Source organism: Saimiri boliviensis, chromosome 13, assembly GCF_048565385.1.
Source record: "Saimiri boliviensis isolate mSaiBol1 chromosome 13, mSaiBol1.pri, whole genome shotgun sequence".
NCBI classification, from domain to species: Eukaryota; Metazoa; Chordata; class Mammalia; order Primates; family Cebidae; genus Saimiri; species Saimiri boliviensis.
Window position 1 is genome coordinate 106,642,835 of NC_133461.1, and position 16,672 is coordinate 106,659,506.

The following is a 16,672-nucleotide window of genomic DNA, read 5'->3' on the forward strand; positions in this document are numbered from 1 at the left end:
GGGACACCTCGGACATTTGCACTCCTCTGCCCTTCTCCATGCACAATGAAGGCCATTAAGATACAGGCTGCACTCGTCAGGACTTGGGCTGGGGCCAGCCAGGCACCCGGGAGGCAGCCTGCACCTGATGTTGGGGGAAGAACAGCACCATCAAGTGCGCCGAGAGACTTTGGTTCAAGGTCTTTTCTCTCTCTGCGAGGGAGCTGACTACAGGGCAGTCGAAGGAAAGGTCAGTTTCTTCCGCGGCTTCCTTCTTCTTCTCAATTCCTCTCTTGCCTAGCTCTGCCGTTGAGCAGAGCTGAGCAGGGCTAGCCTGCGGGGAAAACCAGGCAGAAGCTAGAAATCTCCTGCCCAGATACTGGGAAGGAACTTTCTCAGACCAGTTTCAACCAGTCAGGCCCTTTCAAAGTCCCAGACTATGAGCTTAAGGATCCCTGCCTCGTGGTCCGGTGGGAAGGGCTGATTTCTCTCAATGACCTGACTCATGCTTTTCTAACCTGACTCCACATCTCCAGAAAGTTGCAGTTCACCTCTTCCCTTTCCAGTGCCAGCAGTACTCTCAGAGAGACCAGGGCGTCATACTATAGATCAGGAAGCAGAAAGGGAGCGGCTAGATCTGTGTTTGAATCCCAGCTTTGCACACTGATGAGTTGCATGGTCCTGGGAAAATGCCTCGTCTGTTCTGAATGTTAGTTTTTACGCCTGCACTTTAGTGATGAAAGATTTTACACTATCAGGTCCCCTGATGGGTTGGCAGTGAGTTGAGTAATCTGCTCCATTTTTTTTTTTTTTTTTTTTTTTTTCTGAGACAGAGTCTTGCTCTGTCACCCAGGCTGGAGTGCAGTGGTGCAATCTTGGCTCACTACAACCTGCACCTTCCGGGTTCAAGTGAGTCTCCTGCCTCAGCCTCCAGAGTAGCTGGTATTGCAGGCACCTGCCACCATGCCCAGCTGATTTTTGTATTTTCAGTAGAGATGGAGTTTTACCATGTTGGCCAAGCTGGTGTTGAACTCCTGACCTTGTGATCTGCCCTACTCTGCCTCCCAAAGTGCTGGGACACAGGCGTGAGCCACCGCGCCCACCAAATCTTCTCTGATTTTGGACGACTTCCTTACAAACAACCTCAGGAAGCAGAGTGAGGAATCCGTCTGAACACCTCATACTCACAGTTAATTGCTCCTGTATTACACACTGGTCCTGGCTCCTGCCTGAGTTAAGAAGCCATGATATTGGCCTTGTGTGGTGGCTCACACCTGTAATCCCAGCACTTTGGGAAGTAGAGGCTGGTGGATCACTTGAGGTCAGGGCTTTGAGACCAGCCAGGCCAACACTTTGAAACCCCGTCTCTACTAAAAATACAAAAAAAATGAGTTGGTCATGGTGGCGTGTGCCCGTAGTCTCAGCTACTTGGGAGGCTGAGGCAGAAGAATAGCTTGAACCTGGGTGGAGGTTGCAGTGAGTCAAGATCACACCACTGCACTTCAGCCTGGGCGACAAATCCAGACTGCATCTCAGAAAAAAAACAAAGAGCAAACATAAAAAACCCGCCACGACTGACGTCTAGACCATTCAGTCATTGTCCCTTCAGCGTGTGGCCACTGGCATTGCCTGCTTAAACCCTAAACTGTGAGGGTTGGCATGGCTTGTGAAATACGCTGCAGTATGTAGCAATCGGGTATTTTTTGGAGGGAGCCTAAGGAACTGCTACTGCCATCAACTCTGTGTGACAGAATCGCTTTTGTCCTCAGGGCGGGTCTGTGGATTCACTGTCCTGAAATAGTTTGCTGCACCAGGAAGAACTGGTATCTCGGTGGCACTCATGTGATTCTGTCACTCATCCCAGTAACATTTCTGGGGACAGAGGTCTCTAAGCCTAAATTGTGGACCTTCCCCATGGGAGTCCTGGGACTTGGAGAGTGAGGTTGGCACCTGTGGCCCCCCAGAGACACTGCCCACTGACTCTAAGTCCACACGCAGGGGGCTGCAATGTCAATACATGACGCTGTTTGTGTGTGGTAATTTAATGTTCTTGTTTCTCGTGTGGGTTTTCAGCAGAAATCATTGTACAGGCTTCGGTCCTCTCTGAATGCTGCTGGAGAGAGTTGTGTCTTTTCTGCCCTACTGTCAAAGCTAGAGCAGCATCTCCACCAGGCAGGAGTGGCCATGAACTCAGGAACTGCAAGAAAGGGGTCGAGGGTTTTAGCCTTTTTTGAGCTTTGGATCCTTTTGACATCTGGTGAAAGTATATCGGCTTTTTCCTTTCACCCGATTTTCTCTTGCATTTTCTTTTTTCATGTTAATTTCATTGCATTTGTATTATTTGTGAACTGTTGAAATGTCCTGTTGTTTTTGGTGAGGGGTGGTCTGACACACAGAGCCTCTGTGGACACCCGTACACCCGCAGGGACCAGCTGAAGCACGGTGCCCTCGGAGGCTGCTTCGCGGACCAGGGTGATCTCTGGTTTTTCTTCTTTGCTGGAATTTGGGGGATTGATGTTGAGGCAGAGTTCTGAGCAGGCAGCTTGCCCCTGCTTAGCATTCAGAGCAAACTTCTAGAGCGCGCCTGCCGGGCACGTTCCTGGAGAAGTGAGATCCTGAAACTCAGCTACCCTTCTCTTTTCTTAGCAGAGAATGACCGGGGTCTCCAGGCGGACCCGAGGCCTCTGCCTCCAGGTGGGAGCCCTGGAGTAGAGGTGAGGACCCTGGGCAGTGCTGCCCCACAGACACTGCAGGTTTGGAGTGGGCGTGTGTGGGCCAGCGCTCCACCTCCGTGGTGAAAGCAGCGTGTTCGGTGTGTGGGATCTGAGGGTGACGCTGACCGTGACTCATGAAAGCCACTGAGTGCAGAGCCAGGAATGCGACTTGGCAGCCAGAAGCATGGTGGCCTTAAACCACAGGACGAGCTGTTGAGGGGCTTGTCATTCGGGGGTCTAGTTGGATTCTTGCCTCCTCTTTGGAACCACAGTCTGGCCACATTCTCATACTTACTAATGGAGAGGTGCAGCAACCTAACACTGAAGACATTGGGTGAAAACTGCCTGGGTTCAAACCCAGCACTAACTCTTACTTGTCGTGTGACCGTGGAAACATTCTTCATCTGCCAAATGAGAGAAATTGTAGATTTTACTGTGCAGAGTAAGTTACCTAATGATGTAAACCACTTACACGTGTGACTGGAGCATGGCTAGCCCTTGTTTCTATGCCCAGAGTATATCATTGCTTGGGCCTGTGAACTTGTATCAATCAATTGAATTTGTTTTTCTTTTCTTTTTTTTTTTTTTTGAGACAGAGTCTCACTCTGTCATGCAGGCCAGAGCACAGTGGCATGAGCTTGGCTCACTGCAACTTCCACCTCCTGGGTTCAAGTGATTCACCTGCCTTAGCCTCCCGAGTAGCTGGTATTACAGGCGCCCACCACCACACCCGGCTGACTGTCATATTATTAGTGAAGACAGGGTCTCACCATGTTGGCCAGGCTGGCCATGAACTCCTGTCCTCAAGTGATCAGTCCCCCTCACCCTCCCAAAGTGCTGGGATCACAGGTGTGAGCCAGCCTGAATTTGAATTTGAAAGAGGAATGAGTAACGGCAGATGGGAGGGTAGGAAGAATGATAGGGGATGCATTTCATGGCCTGCTCCCTTTACGAAATGCTTCTGGAATTTTGCCAGTCAATTATCAGAAGCTGGTTCTCTCATGTAGGAGCTCTCAGATCCTTACACAGATTAGGAGTTCAGCCCTTTGAACCAGTCACGTATCTTTTTATTTAGACCATGGATCTTTGGCTTGAGGGGGTTGAAACTTTGTCATTTTTCTACAGCAAGACAAAACATTGTGGCAGAATGAAATCCATGTATATCCCGGTGGACACCCGAGGAAGCATACGGCGTTCTGGCTAGTGCAGGTGCGAACTTTGACTCCATCGTTCCCAAACATACCTCTTCCTCAAGCGGAAAGAGACCACAGAAAAGAACAATCAATCTTCATGAGGCTGGGGAGAAATCCTGGGCTGCCATCACCTGGTGGATGGCTTGTTATTTGTGATTTACTTCACCTCTTATCACATCTCAGCAAGGCACATAAAGCTCAGGCTAGCCAGAGGCGTGGGAGGGGAAACAGGAGTTTGGGTGGCTGCATGGCGATAAGTGCACGGACATTCATTCCCCTCCCTGGTGCCTTGTCAGGTCTTCAGGCTGCAGGAACAGCAGAGCAGGGCAGGAGCTGGGGTCCGCTTGCTGTGCCCTAACCTGCTGGCCCATCTGACAGTGGTGTCCTGTTGCTGGGCTTCTACTTAGAGGGTTTTTTAAGCATCTCAATCTTTGGGAATCTGCCCATGTTCAGACCAACGCCCACTATCTTACCTGAAGGCAATAAGATTGCCAGGAAGAGGAGTAACGCAGAAAGATAGAGGTTCATGGCCGAGGAGTGCGCAGGGCTGGAACTTCCAGCAGTGGCTGTGAGAGGCTCCTTTATAGAGCTGGGCTGGGCTGAGCTGGGTGGGGCTGGCGGCTGGCCTCACTCTTCCTGGAGGGGCAGACTGAGGAGATCACAGGCTTCTGCAGAATTCCAGGAAGAGGAATTCTGGGCTGTTCAGTGCTGCCTTTTCTACAAACCGCAGGAAAAGAAGAGACTCAGCTAAGGCTGCCATGTTTCCTGGCAGCAGAGTAGGACAAAAGACCAGGATCCCCATACCTAGGCCTGGACACTTTCCCTCTCCCTTCCAAATGTACCTTGATATAAACATGACAGTGAAAACATCTGCTCTGCCTCTTCTTTCCTCTGGAGAACCACCGAGCGCTGAGGAGCGCAGAGCCGGGATGTTAGGAAACACAGCCTTAATTTAAGCCTGAAAGACAGTTCTAAGACACAGAGCTTCCCAAGGTGTCAACCACGGACCTGACCAAGAGAAGGGAGGGGCTCAGAACTAACGGAAAAGGGACAGCTTCCTTGTCTGGCAGCTGACTTATTTACCTGGCTGGAGGCAGATTCTGCAAAAAAAGAAAGTTCCCGAAAAAGTTCACTGATGGGCTGTTTTCCAGATGGCTGGTATGAAATGTTGGCTAGGATCAGGGGGCTTGGAAGGTTCTAGGAGAGATTTCTTATTTAGAGTTGAGCAGTTGGAACTCTCCCTCAGTCTCTACAAGAAGAGCTGGCTCAGTGCCGTGTTCAAGGTTGGATGCACAGTGTCCAGAGTAGAGCCAGACAGGGCTTCTTTGGAGTGACAGCCCAGCTCCCGGGAAGGGCCCTTAGACCTGTCTCTCGTGGGGTAATAATGGATGTCTGAGAGTGAAGATGACGCTAACTTTGGTTTTGTTTTGACTCTTAAGGCAGGTGTGTACGCAGGCAGCCCATGACCACAGGGCTGAGTGCCCAGCGTGGCAGTGGAGCATGCCGGTCCTGACCACGCCCTGCTTTGCAGGCGCACACCCTTGGATGCATTATTTAGCATCGCAGCCTCAAGATCTGCTTCTCAAAAAGTGCACTGCAACGTTTCGTGTGTTTTTTTGAGGATGAAATGAGATCTAGCTTATAAAATGCTTTGCACTCACACTGCCATAGAGTAGGTATTCAATATTATTATAATTGTACATTTCTTTTTTTGAGACAGGGTCTTGCTCATCACCTAGGCTGGAGTGCAGTGGCCCAATCTCGGCTCACTGCAACCTCTGCCTCCTGGGTTTCAACAGTTCTTCTGCCTCAGCCTCCCAAGTAGCTGTGACTAGGTGCTCACCAACACGGCAGGCTAATTTTTGTATTTTTAGTAGAGACAGGATTTTGCCATGTTGACCAGGCTGGTCTTGAACTCCTGACCTCAGGTGATCCACCTGCCTCGGCCTCCAAAAGTGCTGGGATTACAGGCATGAACCACCACCCAGCCAATACAGTCAGCACATATTTTCTTAATTTTCTGGTTCTTGCTTACAAATCTCTCCTGACTCCCAAGTTGTAAAACTATTTCCTATATTATCTTTCTTTTTTCTTTATTATTATTTTTCTTTCTCATTTAACTCTCTAACCACCTGTGATGATTTCTGTGTATGGTTTAAATTAGGGGTCCTATTCAGTTTTTTTCCCTTATGAAAAGCCAATTGTTTCAAGACCAAAAATTAGTGAAAAGATTGTTGTTTTTCCACTGTCTTCCTGTGCCACCTTTGTTTTAAATCAGACTCCACATATGTGTGAGTCTAATGCTGGCAAACGTTATCAGTTCTGTTGTTCTATTTGTCTATACCTGCACTCATGCCATGCTGTCTTACTGCTACAGCTTTATGGTAAGTTTCATAAGCTTTTAAATAAGATCCATCCAGCCATCCATCCATCCATCCATTTATGAATCTGTCTGCAACAGAGCCAGATCTTCCCACTTAACTGTTTTTGGTGTGTGCGTCAGTGTCTTTGCTATTTTTGGTTCTTTGTATTTCCATACAAATTTTAGAATCAGCTGCTCAAGTTCCTCCAAACAACAGTTCATTATGCTGTTCATCTTGTTTCTTTCCTTTTGTGATGTACAGCCTCCTGAATGCCTGTGGGCTGCTGTATTTGTGGATTGCATACATCTCGTATTCATGTTGTGATGAACACTTTATAGGAAATAAAGTTGTGAAAGATTCTGCTTCCTAGAGAACAGTGAATATCCTAAGGACCTGTCTCCCCATCTCATGAATCCCAGAAGATACCAGTGGGGGCACAGAGCTCCTGTACCTTAACTTCCCTGGTTAGTCTCTGGGGATCAGGGAACCTGGAAGTGGAGAGGGAGAGTGTCCACGGCTCTGACCAAGAGCTCCAAGTTTCATAACAGAGCATAGTAACACAAGGCAGATGGTTTAAAGATGCCTCACTGCATTTTCCTAGACAATCCTCCTCCCAAAGGATCTTTGTCCTCACACCCAATCCATTCCTTGAGAATTCTTGAAGATGCCAGCCTTACTGAAGGTCTGGGATACATTCCCATGACCCTGCTTAACATACGCTTATCCCTTTAGGTGGAATCACTTAGGTCAAAAGGAAGATCAGAGTCAGTACAAGGAGGTAGCGTCTCATGTCTCCGTATAATTTTCAGACGGAGGTGGGGGACACCTCCGCCATTGATCTGGGGGGTGATTGGGGCTGTAGTAAGGCTTTACTTTGCTGTATAGAATTGATGGGAGAGCTGAGGGAGGTTAGAGTAAGAGTGAAAATGATTTCCTATATTGTTTCCCACTACTTAAAGACTGGGGCATTTCAGCCCGGAAGAATAAAGGGCCTGAACATAACATTCCTCTGGTTCTTCTGACTGCTGGCAAAGCTGGACTTAAATTCTGGCTCCTCCAGGCCTGCTTCAGGTATCTCCACTCATTCACCATGTTCCTCTAACTGTGTATTGGGACAGGACTTAAGAGTGAGGGCTAAAGCTCTGGGAGCTAACTTCAGGCCAAAACCCAAGCCCACATCTGGGAAGAAGGAAGAGTCTGTCTGGTTTCACAGGACAGCTACTTAGACATGAGATTAATAAAGAAATTACTTTCTGCACCTGGGAAGGTTCATAGAGGAAAATAAGATCTGATTGTCCCAAGTGATCAAGAAAAGTACGTGCCTGGAAGGGATTGTGTGACCAGGTGCATCAATTTATTACCTTTAGTAGGATTTCATTGTGTTGGGGATCTTAGGACATTCTGTGAGGAGAGATGGCTTGGAACTAGTTCTTGGCCACACACAGTAAAGACTTCAGTGCTTGCTTTCAAGATTGAATGCCCTTGTGCCACTGACTGGTGCCCACAAGTCCTCAGGGCTAGTTTCACTCTTCATTAGCTCCTGCCAGATTGTCTACAGAATCTGATTCTTTCCTTTGTGCATTTTAGTATCTTCCCCTTCCTCAAATTTCTTAGCATAACTGTAACAAGCAAGACTGTCCTTATCTCTGTGGATTCCTGAGAATGACTGAGGGGCTTGGAGAAAGGCAGTTCTGTGATGTTGATAACGAATACGGCATGTGATAAATGTTCAGCCTTACCTACACACCTGTGAGCAGACCCTCAGTTCACCCCTGCCTACTGACTTATATCTGCAATAGGTGAGACACAGACCCAATATGGGAAAACTTTAAAGGCCAGGATCACTATAGATGTGGGGAGAAATCCAGATAGGATATGGAAATAGAGAGCTCCAGAGAGTGGGAGAGGGGAAGGAGACTATTGAGTTCAGTGTGGCAGTCTACTCCATGGTGGGCCCTGTGCTGAGGTCTAGGGATGTGAAGAATAGAGGGGTGTTTTCCCTACAGTCCCATGGAGCACTGAGAGTTATAAAGCTGTAATTTTAGTATAAAGAGGTAAGAACTATGCCACTGTAGAATTATTAATATGAAAAGTCGTTCGGGCATGGTGGCTCACGCCTGTAATCCCAGCACTTTGGGGGGTTGAGGCAGGCAGATCACGAGGTCAGGAGTTTGGGACCAGCCTGACCAGTATGGTGAAACCCTGTCTCTACTAAAAAGAAAAAAATTAGCCAGGCGTGGTGGCACACATCTGAAATCTCAGCTACTCAGGAGGCAGGAGAATCACTTGAACCCAGGAGACGGAGTTTGCAATGAGCTGAGATCGCACCATTACACTGCAGCCAGGGAGACAGAGTGAGACTCTGTCTCAAAAAAAAAAAAAAAAAAAAGAAAGAAAGAAAAAAGAAAAGTGGTATTTTTTCTTTTCATGCAGCGATTGGGAGAGAGAAATGTCAACATCTAAAGAGTGCTCTGCTCTTCGATGTTCATTACACTTGCACATTTACCACAATCCAGGGCTTATTTCTTGATTTTCTACTCCCCCAAAGTGTATGTACCCCTCAGGGTTATGTTCACATCAACAGGCTCATAAGATTGGCTTACACAAGTAGTTTCATAATATTTTAACTTGTGAGGAGAAACTGTCATCAAGAGATTGAAATATTCTTTTTGTTTTTGAGACAGAGTCTCACTCTGTCGCCAGGCTGGAGTGCAGTGGTGAGATCTTGGCTCACTGCAATCTCTGCCTCCCGGGTTCAAGCGATTCCCCTGCCTCAGCCTCCTGAGCAGCTGGGACTATAGGCATGCCACCATGCCTGGCTAATTTTTTTTGTATTTTAGTGGAACTGTATGTTGGAGGCAGAACTGGGACGGTTTGATGAGCAATTCAATGTGGACAGGGTGAGGGACAGGAGGTGACAGGATCATGTCAGGTGTCATTCTGGAAACGGCATGGGGCTGTCAGGAGATTGTGCAGTGGGGCCTACTTGTCCCCTGGTGTGTGGAGTCTCCAGATTTGTTCATTTCGCTTAGTCTTGCTGTAGCTATGGGGGCTCTTTTTTGGTTCTGTAGACATTTTCGGATTGACTTTTCTAGTTCTGTGAAGAATGATGGTGGTATTTTGATGGGAGCTGTGTGAAAAGCTTTGGGAATTTAAATCCTCTGACATCAATTTTCTTTGAGAAATAGGAAGCCAGAAGTTCTGCAGAGAGTAGGACGGGGGTGGGGAGTGAGGGGCAAAGAGCATCTGAGGTTGACCAGAATGTGTAAAAGGAACAACCAAATCTCCAAACTCAGCTTTCCTGTGGAGTTGTGTGATGTGTTCTAGTGGCTTTTAAAAGCCCGAGAGCAGAAGCCGTTCTATAGATGGTTTTTCTTCTGGCAAACATGGTAAAAGAAAAGTGAAGAATAATTAGTGTTCTAGAAGAACAGTTGGTTGCTTTGATGTCATTTGGGTTATAGAGATTACTCAGGAAGACTGGAGATTAACGTTTGTTAGGGGTTGAATTATAATCCCACAAAAGATGCTGGAGTCCTAACCTTCATCACCTGTGAATGCAACCTTAGTTGAAAATAGGGTATTTACATAGATCAAGTTAAGATGAGAGATCGTTTGGGTGGATTCTAATCCAATATGACTATGTCCTCATAGGAAAGCAAAATTGGGCACAGAGAGGGATATACAGAGGGAAGATGACGTGAAGACAGGAGACTACCACCCAGAACCATGGAATGCGGCGGCTGCCAGCAGCCAGGAGATGCCTGAGACAGTTCCTTTTCTGACGGCCCTCCGAAGGAGTCAACCCTGCCAACTACGTGATCGCAGACTTCTAGACTGCAAGACAGTGAGACAACACATTTCTGTTGTTTAAGCCATTCAGTTTGTGGTACTTTGCTATGGCTGTCCTAGAAAATGAACATCTTTTTTTTTAAGGTAATGGCATCGTTCTGGAAATGGCATGGGGCTGTAGGAGACTGTGAAGTGGGGCTTCCTTGTCCCCTGGGGTGTGGAGCCCGGGTCAGTGAGCAGCCTCCAGTCACCAAGGCTGCCAGGAAGCAGTGTCCTCAGAGAATCCGTAGAGAAGAACCTAGCATTTCACCAAGGCACACAGGTGAAGGAGAAGGTGTGTTTACAGTATAACTGTGGCTCTGGAGGGCGTGGTGGGAAGGGTTCAGATGGAGACAGAGGGGGCTGGTTGGAGAACAGGAGATCAGGACCACGGGGGCTGGAAGAACGCGAATCAGGCTGTACCTACTGCTGCAGGCTCCAAAGTGGTTCTCAGGAGAGTCCCTTCGTGCCCCTGTGCGTGCTTCATCTTTTCTCCGTGCTCTTCGAAACTCAGGTCCGCTAGTCTATCTGCCGACTTCCTTCTGCTCCGCAGTTCTTTATGAGTCTTTCACAGATGTGTCGTTTCGACCACACCGCAAACATCCTGAAGGTGGAAAACAAGAGTCCATTGGAGTGGCATAGATTCGATGCATTCTTGTGAATAAAACAAGGACGGAGAGAGGCAGGCATGTGTTCCTCGTCCTGGCTATTTCACTGTCTGGTTGGAGGAGCATCTCTAGTTTTATTGATTTAAATAGGGAAGGGAGTCTCAGTGTGTTGCCAATGCTGATCTTGAACTCCTGGCCTCAAGTGATCTCACCTCGGCCTCCCCAAGTGCTGGGATTACAGGCACATGCCACCACACTGACCAGTATCTATAGTTTTAAATGTCTCCTTCTGTAATATGGGCCTATCAGTTTCTTAAATGTATGTTCTACAAAGGACTGGCCTCAAAAATTACTTCATTTTTCATTTGGCCTTACAACAAGCCTTCTTGGTAAGTGGGACTGATGGAGTACAACTTTTTTTTTTTTTTTTTTGAGACAGGATCTCACTGTGTCACCCAAGCTGGAGTACAGTGGTGCAATCATGGCTCACTGCAGCTTCGACCTCCTGGGTTCAGGTGATTCTCCTACCTCAGCCTCCTGACCAGCTAGGACTACAGGCACTTACTACCAAGTCTGGCTAATTTTTGTATTTTTTTGTAGAGATGGGGTTTCACCATGTTGCTGAGGCTGGTCTCGAACTCCTAAGCTCAAGCAATCCACCCCCTTCGATCTCTCAAAGCATTAGAATTACAGGCACGAGCCACCGCGCTCGGCCACATGTACAAGCTTCTTTACAAGTGAGAAAATTGATGGTCAGAGAGATAAAGTAAGTGCTCTATTAAAAGCTTATCAAGCTACTGCATGCAGAATCCAGACCAGAAAGATTCTGGGTTTTGTGTTCTTAATATAGTATCAGATAAAGTTGTTGGAAAACTTAAAACACTTTAAAAACAAACACTGTCGACCTTTAGTCCCTCTAAGCAAGAGTTTTGTCATAAATTCTGCGTGTGCCTCCTGTTACCTGGCACGCAGCATATACTCAATGGGGAGCCATAAGACTCAGTGTTTTTCCCAGGGTCATGTTGTGGGCGTGATGGGGACTTGCTTTTTCCATGCTGGTTCTGAGGAGCTCTTATTTTCCTAAAGAGATTGCAGCTATACCAGAACTGGGCAAGGCCATACTTGAGCACTTCTGTATACAGGAGTCAGGGAAGCCTGCTTTTAAGTCGTGTTGCTGCCATTTAGGATCTATGTGAACTTGGGAAAGTCACTTCTTCCACTTGAGGCTCTTTGTTTTTGCTTTAAAAATGGCCAGAGTCACGCCTACCTGGATTTTGTGTGTTTGGGGGAAAAAAAAAAAAACCACACACACTTTCTCAACTATACAAGGCAGGCTTATGGTTCTCTGCACACTATGGGCATGTTAAGTGGATGTACAATGACGATACACAGACATCTACACAGTATCCCACCAGGGCCTAGAACAGAGCCGCTTACACAGTGAGCATGCAGCTGCTGCCACACACGTGGCACCCAGGAAGTGTGCTTTAATGAAGAGATGTCATGCCCAGACCTTTTGCTGATTGGACTGCTCAGTGGAGCAGGCAGATGTTCTTGTTCCAAAAGGTTCACTAGCCATGCGGCTCCCCGTCTCGCCAAGGCTGCGTCGAGAGTCACTCTCCCGGGCACCGAAGCCGCTTCTTTGCTGATTGGTATGGTCACAAGGAGCGTCCTCTTGGGCCTTGTGGTCCTTGTGTTGCTCTCCTATGTTCCGCCAGGTAAAATGGAGTCCCTTCCCTGGAGAATTAGGAACAATAAAGGGAAGGAGGGTGTGAGGTTCTACCAGAGTGAGAAAAAGGAGGAAGTGGACAAAGGAAGCTGGTGCAGAGAACGGTGAAAAGGTGCAAGGACAGAGCAGGAGGCGGCTCTCTACAGACAGAAAATGGGCATGGGTTTTGGTCTGGGGAGCTGGTGAAGTCTGAGGGGAGGGTCGGACTGCTGGTGTTGGTAGAAGTGGGGCAGAGCAAAAAGATGAGACTTTGAAGAACAGGGAGGTGAGAGGGAGGCTGTTCTTGGAGGACTCGTAGAATTGGCCTTACACCAGCAGCCACACGTGTTATCTTTCACTCATTTAGAAGCCAAGGCAAATTTTATGCTGAGCAGAATCCACAGACACAGCTGGTTATTAAGATGTATTACGTTAACTTATAGCATGACGAGGGCCTGTGAAACATCAGTTTGAGGGGTTTACATTCTCTGGACAGAAGCCAGCAACTTGGTGACAATGAGAAAAGTCAACTTCAGTCACTAAAGTGAAGGTTCTCAAAACTGTTGTGCTTGTGGTTTTCTGGGGTCAGCAGAAAGCCCCTATCCTTTGCCTCAAACCCTCATCTTTAAAGTGTATCACTCAAGGACCAAGTGTAAAGTGTTTAAAAGACAGACATGAGGCTGCGCGCAGTGGCTCATGCCTGTAATCCAAGCACTTTGGGAGGCTGAGGTGAGTGGACTGCCTTAGGTCAGGAGTTCGAGACCAGTCTGGTCAACATGGTGAAACCCTGTCTTTACTAAAAATACAAAATTAGCTGGGTGTGGTAGTGTGTGTCTGTAGTCCCAGCTACTTGTGAAGAAAAAAAGAAGGAAGGAAAGAAAAGAAAGAGAGAAATAGAGGAGAAAGAGAGAAAGAAAGAAGTAGAAGAAAGAAAAAGGACAGATATGAAAGTGGATCATGCTGAGATAGTGGCTGATTTTCTACATGCTGGGACCTCTGGACACTTTGCACTGTGTCTCTACTGGACTCCTTTGTCCCCAGAACGTTGCCTGAGATCTAGTGAGCACATGGCGGGCAAGTTTGCCTGCTACTGGCCCTTTACCATACCACATTGATGATTTTCACATCACAAAGGCTCAATCCACGGACTCATGGGGGCACCTGGGTGGAGAGACTGATAAGACTTAGCATGCAAGAGCAGATGGTTCAGTAGAGGCAACTCAGGGCCACCCTTACCCTCTCAAACTGCCTCTTACCACCCCTCCTCCACCCTTTGGTTTCCAGAGGCTCCCAGTTCTTAAGGTCCAGGAAGATTACTAGCAATAAATTTCCATATTTGTCTCAGGTATTTCAAACCATTTCACACTCATTCTCCCAGGGGTTCTCTTAAGTACTTTGTGATGAAGCACTTGATAAAAAGTCATGCAGAATGTTACCGGAAGAGTACAGGGGTAGAACTGCGGGCTTGCTTCTAAAATTCTAGTTCAGTGATCTTTCTTTCTTCGTGCTGACACTTTGATAATCACAAACGGCCTCAGGCAGCTGTTCCAGACCCTGCATACCTTCTGGTATCGGTCCTCTGCTGACTCCTGGGATGACTTCGATGTTCTGAGTGTTCTTTCTGTAGCAAATAATCTCAAGCTGAATATGTTGGCCCCTGTTAATTCCATGTAGTTGATTAGTAGTAATTCATGTAATTAATTGTGGAGTCATATAATGGCTTGTAATAGGACCCTCAAACAACAAGGTAAGAGCAACTGAAAAGGGACATACAGGTGTAAAACGTCTTGCAACATGACATTGCAGGACACCGTGCGTTAACCTTTGCTTCTCTTGGCAGGTAGAAGCGGACCCAATGCCTACATACGAAAAGCCTTTGCTACATGTTGGCGACTACATGGTACTTGCAGGCCAAAATGTTTAAAAAACGAAGAATATCATATTTTGTGTGATACTACATTTCTGTGCTGTGTAAACCCAAAACAGATGCCTATACTGACTGGGAAATAGTTGTGAGTACCTGGAAGCTGTTGCTGATTTCTTCTGGGAACCCAGATCCCTCTCAGTTGTAAACTTCGATCGAAACAATGGCTTTAGCCTATCAGTGTTCCTGTGTCTGCTGTCTTTCTTTTTATTGACTCTCCTACAGAAATACTCTAATTCCTTGTATTCAGTGTTTTTTCTTTTTATTGATTTATTGCTTCTTGAAAGTCTCTTAAGAACTTTTTGAAGCATAACACACAATTAAAAATATACAAATCATAAGTAAACATCATCCCGATAGTTGCACAAATTTAACACACATGTGTAATCGGCACCCTGCTCCAAAAAAGAACATTATAACATCCCAGGCACTACCAGCCACTAATCCATACAAAATGATTTCTAGCCTGACTTTTAATAGGAAACTCCTGACATTTATTTTTGAACTTTATATAAATGGTATTGTAGGTATTTCTTTGTGTCTGGCTTCTTTTACTCTTCATTACTTTTGCGATGTTTATTAATCTGTTTCATGTAATTGTAGTTTATCCTTCTCAATGGCATATTGTATTACATTGGGAAAGATATTACAGTTTGGGTATTCTAGTGAAGATGGTCCTATCTGTGGTTTTCAGTTTTTGCTTTTATCAACGCTGCTGTGGTGCAGGCATTTCTGTGGGGGTTATATACCTAGGAGTGAAATTGCTAAGGCACTGGCAACGCGCACAGTTTCTGTAAATACACAGCATCTGATTGTTTTCCAGATTGGTTTTACCAATTTATACTCCCATGCACAATGTCTGAGCATTCTTCTTGCTTTACATTCTCATCCACATCTAGTATTTTCTGCCTTTAAAAAATATTCTAGGGAGTATATAGTGATGACATATGGGGTTTAATTTGTGTTGTAGGGATGACCTAATGAAGCTGAGCATCTTTTCAGATGTTTATTGGCCATTTAGATATCGTTATTTGTATTATGACCCTTAAAGACGTTTGTCCACTTTTCTATTGGATTGTCCAACCTGGGAACCTACTAAGGAACACTCACGGTTTGACATTGAAAACAATAAAGCAGAAGTCATACTGAAAAGAGTTAAGTTGAAATACTGAGTATGTTGTAAGTCTGCAACGCACGAAAACATTCTCTGCTGTTTAGGATGACCAGGCCATAAAAATGTTTCTACCCGTGAAAAATTAGGAATGCTTTTCCAAAATGGTGGATTAGAGGAATTGCTAGCATCTCTCTCCCGCTTGGAAGGACAAAATAGTGTGTACAGATTCACACCGTGAACCATTTTTCAAGAAGCAATGCAGTAACGGAACAGGAAAACCGCAGGCGTCTACTGATGCTGCAGCCTACACTGAGACAAGCAAAGGGCGGCGGGTGCCCTGAGTGTGAGGGGGAATTTGCCTCTGGGATACGTACCCCACTAGGGAGCCTGAAAGTCCAGGACACGAGGTGGGGGTGCTTCGTAGGCTGGGGGAGGGGGAGGGAGGGAAAGCCCTAACCGACCTAGCGCAGGAACAGACTTGGGGGGCGGTTATGGAATATAAAAGCATTGCATTCTTTTAGGGGCAGCCCCTTGCATGCCCTTCCACATCCCAGTGTGGACTGAGGGCAGCCATGCCTTCCTGTTCCTCACAGGAGGACCTGCGGCCAGCTAAAACGTTCTGGCGCTGGTTGCAGGCTGAAAGCAGCTCTTCACAGGGTTCCTCAATACCACCTCAGACCGGGACGAACTTCCTTGGCCAGGGCCGGGACGGGGGAGGGTGAAAAGTGGGCTCCAAGTCCAGGAGCCGCAGGTGCAGGAGTCGTGGGTGCAGAAACTGCAAGCGCAGGAGTCAGGGGTGCACCCCAGCTCTGCGGCGGACAGGGAGGGGCGTGGCCTGAACGCCTGGGCTGCAATCCGCGGGGAACGCTTTCGGGCCCCGGCAGCCGCGAGTTCATTCCACGCTGAGTGGAAGTGAGCTCACTGCTTCCAGCAAACACTGTAGGCGCGGACCTGCCTTGCCCAGTGGGTGGGAACTGCGGAGCTTACCACCGCCCGGCACACCCCACACCCTGCACAGGCTCCTCCGTGCAGCAGGGGCAGCAACGCTTCCCCCTGAAACGTCAGCCTGAGACCCGCTCCCCTCCCCCAACACCCGCAGGGGCCGCCGTTTTCCCTGCACACGGAAACCCGTGCGCAAAGCCGCCCGTCCCAGCCCCTACCTGACTGCCACGCCACCCGCGCCGGTAACTTAACGCAAACGACGTAATCGCCTGGAAGCTACGTGGCCCCGCCCCCGTCCG

At 47.5% G+C, this 16,672-nt stretch overlaps 2 protein-coding genes across 11 annotated transcripts in view; one reads left to right on the plus strand and one right to left on the minus strand.

The window, feature by feature from the left end:
* Window positions 1-16,672, minus strand: part of DEFB136 (defensin beta 136) — a 28,889-nt gene extending 12,217 nt beyond the window's left edge. The window contains exons 1-6 of one of the 10 annotated variants that reach the window (XR_012513325.1): window positions 16,592-16,672; window positions 13,956-14,050; window positions 12,199-12,422; window positions 10,505-10,681; window positions 4,729-4,795; window positions 3,849-4,603 (exon numbers count right to left, since the gene is read on the minus strand). Coding sequence is in view for 1 of the 10 variants with exons in the window: in XM_039461172.2 (XP_039317106.1) it covers window positions 3,761-3,942; window positions 4,360-4,414 (237 nt within the window). In the remaining 9 variants the exon portion in view is untranslated. Of the gene's footprint in view, window positions 1-319; window positions 4,604-4,728; window positions 4,796-10,500; window positions 10,682-12,198; window positions 12,423-13,829; window positions 14,051-16,591 lie in introns of those variants that run through there. The other 9 variants (XR_012513324.1, XR_012513322.1, XR_005577077.2 and 6 more) reach the window with 9 other exon arrangements.
* On the plus strand, window positions 12,340-14,403 carry DEFB135 (defensin beta 135). The gene is made up of 2 exons (XM_039461175.2): window positions 12,340-12,403; window positions 14,234-14,403. Exons 1-2 carry the CDS (start codon window positions 12,340-12,342, stop codon window positions 14,401-14,403), a joined length of 234 nt encoding a protein of 77 aa, XP_039317109.1.

Bases quoted from the DNA above. Each gene is read 5' to 3' on its own strand.
- DEFB135 (XM_039461175.2), top strand. From the start codon at position 12,340: ATGGTCACAAGGAGCGTCCTCTTGGGCCTTGTGGTCCTTGTGTTGCTC. The intron at 12,404-14,233 runs GTAAAATGGAGT...TTCTCTTGGCAG, and splicing joins GCTCTCCTATGTTCCGCCAG to GTAGAAGCGGACCCAATGCC.